At 42.5% G+C, this 6,572-nt stretch overlaps 1 protein-coding gene across 1 annotated transcript in view; it reads left to right on the forward strand.

Annotated features, from left to right (window-relative positions):
- Nucleotides 1-6,059, forward strand: part of LOC138603317 (aryl hydrocarbon receptor-like) — a 58,903-nt gene extending 52,844 nt beyond the window's left edge. The window contains exons 10-11 of the mRNA XM_069675017.1: nt 60-1,800; nt 1,939-6,059. Coding sequence (XP_069531118.1) covers nt 60-1,800; nt 1,939-2,025 — 1,828 coding nt within the window. The 3' untranslated portion in view covers nt 2,026-6,059. The remainder of the gene's footprint in view (nt 1-59; nt 1,801-1,938) is intronic.
- The last annotated feature ends 513 nt before the right edge of the window (nt 6,060-6,572 follow it).

The raw sequence follows: 6,572 nt of genomic DNA on the forward strand, positions 1-6,572 counted from the left end.
GAATCCGAAGAGTGCAAGGTTCTCATATAAACCTGCTCTTGTTTTTGTTTTGCTCACAGAAATGAAGAAGGAGAGGAGCAGCTGCGTCTCCGTCGGCTGCAGCTGCCGTTCAACTTCGCCACCGGAGAGGCGCTGCTGTACGACGTCGCTCCGACCATAGACATCCCCGAACCGTGCTCCGCACCCAAGCAGTCAAAGTTAGACAGCTACAGCGTCAGCCCTAACTCCTTACTGGGCTGCATTATGAATCAGGACCAGTCCATCTACTGTGAACACAACAACGCTAACACCCTCAGCTCCCTCAACGACGCTGCCTTCCAGGACACACACGCCACCGTCAGCGTCCCAGGAGACGTCTGGATGAGCACCTCGCCCAAACCTGTGGTGGGGAGTCTGATGAAGTCCGAGGGGACGGTTCAGGACATGATGGACACGCTGCAGCAGATCCTCGAGGACAACGACCTCGCCGACACCCTGGACGTGGGGCTGGATGAGCTGAAGAGCTGGGAGAACACGCTGCTGAGGATGAGCGCCAGCAGCTGTGAGATGAGCGATGACCTGAACGACATCCTGAGCAACGACATCCTGTCCTATGTGGAGGAGCAGCTGCAGAGGGAGGGCGGGCTCAAGCTGCCAGATCAGCAGGACGAACTCCCCCCCTGCCTCTCCAGTCTGGACCTACAGACTCTTGACCAAGGCGGGGAGCAGAGCTTCCCTTGGCCTCTGGAGCCGCAAAACCAGCTGATACCAAACGGAGGGCAGATGCTAACCGGACAACAAACTCCGGTTTTAGGGATGATGAAACTCTCCCACATGGATCTTCCTCAGTTGGGTTCTTCCAGTCTAAACGGTCTAACTCTTCAGCAGATCGCCTCCCAGCAAACGCTCCCAGCATCTGCTGGGCTTCAACTGGGCAACTCAGGCAACATCGGTGCTCCAGTTCCCTTCAACGCCTCCTTGGCGGACCCTTATGGTCAAACGCAGAACCAGCTGAGAACCTTACAAGTCGCTGCCAAGGAAAACAACCTCGGAGGATTCTCGCTTAGACAAACCAATCAGATCCAATCCAACCAAATGGCTCCACCAATCCAGAACCACCTTCAGATGAGGACGCCGAACCTGCCAATCAGCCTCCAGGACCAAAGCGCAGGACAACCCGTGTTCAACTTTCAGGGGAATCAGTGGAACTCCTCCGTCAACCCAAACCAAGCGAACAACTTTGTGGAAACATTCGCCCAAAATATTTCAAATCAACCAGCTTTCACAGCGGATCCCTCCTCGGCGAACTGCCTCCAGAGTCAGAGACAGTCCTGGCCGCTAGAGAAGCAGCAGCTGATCTCCAGCGAACACCAACAAATGGGCGCCTGCCTCAACCAGATGCCAGGATTTCAGAGGAATCCTCTTCCTGGAGTCGTCACGGCCCAGAACAACAGCCGACCCATGTTCAAAGCTCCAGAGACTTCATATGTACAGTTTCCTGTCCAGCAAAGCGTGCAGCCGCAACCTATTGCACCTTCTAGCAGCTGTAGGTTCAGAAATGCCCCCCAACCAGTGCCTGTAAACGGAGTCCACCTCGGTCAGGCGCCCTCCTGCCAGAGGCTGAACCACACAAACACCCAGATCCCCTCCAAGCCTTCATGTTTTTATCAGAGTCTTCCTGGAGGAGGATCTCTGCCGGGGATGACGACCATCCCGAACCCCGATGAGGCAGCGCTGTCCTGCCAAATGACACCCAGCCTCGAACCGGACAGCCTGCTGGGGCAACAGCAGCAGTACTTAAACTTCAGTGAACAGACACAGGTAACAGAATAATGATCACAGACAATCAGAGGTGCAAAAGAAATCAGAAATTAGGAAGATTTCCTCTTGAAGTTAAGTATGATGAATAAAGAAATGAATCTTTGTCAGACCTAACCCTTTATTGTCCTCATCTTACAGATCAACAGCCGTCCAGTCATCGGGAACGGAGGCTTCCCCTTCTCCTCGCTGCCCAACGGGAACGCATACTACTCAGAGAACAAATAAAAACCAGCCGCTTTGACCTGCAAACGGCAGAGGATCTCAGACTGAAGCAGCAGTTTTTAAAGGAAGCAAAAATACTCCTGTCTCTGAACATGAACGGAGAGGAGCAGACTGAAGAACAGAAATGTGCCCGAGAAAGACGAGGAGACGAAACAGGACGCCTCTTCCTCTCTCTCTTTTATTCAGAAACAGTGATGAAAGCTTCAAGTGTCCGGGTTCAGGACGGCTGCTCAAGGGAGAGACGAAAGGAAAGAAAAGGTTTTGATCACCTCGCTGGAGCTGGTTGGATTGTACCAAACAGGAAAAAAGGATAACGGACGACTTAAAGGAGGAGATTTGTTTTGTGAAATCAGGATCAAGTCGAGGACGTCTCCCAAACAGATTTCAGGACACTTTTTACGTCTGCTATGATGGACAGAAGTTTTCCTGTCAACACATGAAGCTCTTCTCTCGTGATGGCATTTATGGCATCGGATAAGTGCGTTTCCAAATTATTGAGGTTAATAGACGTGAAACCTTAAGCAAAACAGAGGCTGGGTATCTCCCAAAACCAACTCCTTAATCCTCATCCATAAAGTCTTTTCTCTTATAAAACCAAGTCAATCTTTGAACACTTCCAGTTAAGTTTAAATGTTTGTCTGGCTTTTCCAAGTTGTATTTTTCTTTGTTTAAAAGGAATAAGGTACAATGTTTGCCTGTTGTTTGCCATCCTAGATGGATAAAAAGAAACACTGTGAGCTGTAATCCGCTCATTACTGCCCCCTTGTGGCGACGGAGCACAAAACACTACAGCTACACAGAGTGAGTTGTAATTTGGGTGTTTTTTTTCCACGTGGCCACAAGGGGCAACAATGAGCCAACTCCACACATTTAAAAATATGCCCCGTCTTGCAGCACTTATGTGAAATATTGTATCTATGTAGTATGTTTGTCAGACAGATCCACCTGCTGATTAATAAATAAATAAGTTTAAGGCAGAATTAAACTAATGCAGTGAATTGAGGTGGGTTTTCATCGAAACGTAGAAAGAAGTTTTATAAGATTTGCACCAAATCTGCAAAAAATAAACTCCTCATCTACTCCTGTTATGTAAATGTGAGGACCCAGATGTTGATGAAAGATGATGAAACATCAGATGTAGGGGTGTAAGAAAATATAGATACTATATATTATGTTTATATAACTCAGACTTTATTTGTTTCGGTTTTACAAGAGAAAAGACTCGAAGGATGAGGACTGAGCGGGTCGTTTGGTTGTGAACCTCAGATAAAAAATAAGGCAGAAAACATCCAACAGATTTCCAAATATTGGACGAGTTTGAAAGTGAAAAGAAAGAAGAAGCTCCTGTGGATCCTCTGCCGTCTCTGACGCACAAACACGCCACCTTACTCCTTAAAGACCTGCTTTTATTTTGAGCGCTCAGAAGGATAAAATATATATCGACTTTTTCTCTTTATTTTTGCTCTTTTTGTCCTTTTGAAAATGCGTTCATTTCAACTCTTTCCTGTCCCAGTGAGGGAGATTTGCTTTGCTGACAGGGTATAAGAATAAAAAGCGCACAGAACCATCACAGCATCGTCCGACGAACAGATGAGAAAGATTCAAACAGGAGATAATTCAGTGAAAACAGCTGCTTGTGGGTGCCTCTTTTTATACACTCTGAAAACATTCAGTCATTGAGCCAGTTTCTTCTTCTCTTCATTATTTCTGTGTTGTTTTCCTGTTGTCGGGAAGAAAAAAATACAGACAGTGCCTTAAACTGATTGTTTGAAACTTTAAAGGGACAGTCTGAAGAAATTAAAAAATGTCCACCTGCAATATTTGCAAAAAAAATGATACAAACCAAAGTTAAACTTGCCCTCGCCTCAACTTCACCCAGCCAATTAATGAGATTTCTTTTGCACTATTCCTTTAACATGTTTGCCAAAGCATCGTGGAAAGAACGTACAAATCTGAAGAGCTTTAAAACAAACAAAGAGTCCTTTAAACGTGTTTTTTAAACAGACTTTAGATTTTATACACATTGGATCAGAAGCTCATCTTTATAGATTGTTTGAATAGAGCTCAGCTTTGAGGATTTTTGAGTCACTGCCTTAAAAACTGAATATTTTTACACCTGAACATGACGGGATGTTAACGAGTCTCCCCGTCAGACACCGATTGTGAGCGTGGAGCCTTTCTTTATATTTTCCACAACAAAAGTCCGTCCTCTTCCTCTTTCCTGTCTCTCTCTTTGTGGTTAATTTATCGACGTTCTTGCTCGGGCCGGGAGTATCTACAATCGTCTGGCAGCGAAACACAGAAGTAAAACAGTTAAAGGCAGCTATTGTATATTTTAAAAGAGGAAAAAAATGGAAAACACTTCGGATGTTAACAAAAAAAAAAAACGAGGGGTGGAAACGTCAAGTGCCTTTAAATGAACCTCTTTATGATTGTCAACAAACAGCAACACAATTTAGCACTTAGATTGAAAAGCGAGAGGAAGCCTCAAAGTGCAGGAAATGTGCGTCACTTCGTCCCGTACTGAGCCATGACATCTGATTTCTGTCCTGACGAGTTTTATCAGCACTTCTGTACTTTAATCTTTAGAAAAAGCAGCTGATTTTAGAAACAAAGTTGTGACCGCACACTTGAATACACTTGTGATGCTTTAATTTGAGGATACCAAAGGGACAAGACGGAGTACAGATCTACTGCTTGAAACTACATATTTCCTGTGAACGCAAATCACGATTTCTGCACATGAAACAGCAGGAAACGGACCAGAATGATTGTAGTCATGATTTTACTTACAGTGCAAATCTAACTAGAATGATGCTGCATTCAGGTCATGTACGAATCACCGTAATTCACAGTTTCCAGCTTGTGAATGGCTTTCAAATAGACCTCTAAACACCCAACGATTGTCTGTCGTTAAAAGACATAAATTATATAAATAATGTGTTCAAGCGATTTCTGAAGCACTTATAAGATCTTTCTGGAATCGTTTCAATTTGGTGATCACTTCCTGCATTGCATTGTGGGAGAGTTTTTGACGCTAGTTTGTAGGATGGATTTGAAACATGACGTGAACGCTGCATAGGCAACAAGTTACCCCTTCTCTTACAGTTGTTGAAAGGCATTCTGGGAAATGTAGTAAACCACTACCTGCAGTAGCATTACAGCAGGCAGGTTGAGATCGTGTTACACGGTTGCTTTGGCTCAATTTTTTATATATTTCAAGATGGAAAACTCATCTATAAAAGTTTTTTGTTTTTTTTTAATTAAATCTATTCTTACAGGACAAAATGAGGATTGTGAAATTTGGTCAAGCTGGCATATTTTCCCTGTTTCTAAAGGAAACCAGGGTGTAGCAAAAGATTTAGTTAATTGAGTCAAAGTAATTGTGAAAAACACAACACATCCTCGACAAGCTCAGAGGACATCTTGACAGCTCGGTGTTGCTACTAAAGGTGCTTAAATCACAATGCGTGCCTTGACAGCAGATTCACCAAAAACCACAAATCAGACCAAAAATCATCACAGGTGGAAGGTTTCCATTTGTAGACTCAGTACAACATGAAGCGCTTATTTTTCTCCTCTTTAAAATCCAGAGTGCTTTCATCAAAATATAATATAGAAATATAAATATATCTTATTACTTGCTTCTAAAATAAAAAAGTGTTTGTACTTATTATTCTTTTATTTTTCAAACCCCAGGAAGCCAAGGCTCCAAATTGCAGTATCTTTGTGTACCTGTATATAAATATATATATTTGTTTTCTTCTTTTTTTTTCATATATTGTATTTTAATGTCATATTGCCTTAACCTTACTCACGCCTATCATTTTTTTGTACATTTTCTGCACAGCATATACATATGTAACCTCTCATGTTTTTTTGTAACTCTTCATTTTATCATATTTTGTGGATTTTGCCATCAATATTTTGCTTTTAACAGTGTATGAGTGTTTGAGTCAATCCTTTTATGCTGACCATATTAAAGGTGATCTGATCACACAATCCCCTGTGCTCTAAATAAATGTTTTCTATTGTAATATTTTTCTAGAAGAGTATTGGGAAATCTGTGGGTATTTTTCACCTCCCTTAATGTAATTTATAGTCTTTATTTTTATTCAATCTGACTGGAAAGAGTGGAAAAACATTGTAGGTTTACATGCAGTCGTTTCTAATGTAATTGCTTGCAGTGTCCACTAGATGGCGGTGAATCGTGTTTTTGTTTGATGCTCATGCATCTGCTTCTGTTTGACATTCTGCTCACAGTGAAGCCTCTAATGGTTCCCAGCGCCGGCCCAAACTGGTCCAGAAAGGACCAAACACAGCCTCACATTGTCATATACTTTGCAGCTTATTTTAATGCCCCAAACTTTGAAAGCAGACTTCATAACATTGGCTAAAAAGCAGACAAAACTAAGCTTGTTAAAAACAAAATCATGATCTTTAAGATTTTTAGATTTCTCAGCTCATATATTTTCTTATATAAATTGTTATTATAGTATTAGTGATGGAAATGTTCATATATTTTGCAAATATCTATAAAAGTGAATAAA

This window comes from Semicossyphus pulcher, unplaced genomic scaffold (assembly GCF_022749685.1).
Source record: "Semicossyphus pulcher isolate SPU_LCO1_2020_fin unplaced genomic scaffold, fSemPul1.0.p SCAF_24, whole genome shotgun sequence".
NCBI classification, from domain to species: Eukaryota; Metazoa; Chordata; class Actinopteri; order Labriformes; family Labridae; genus Semicossyphus; species Semicossyphus pulcher.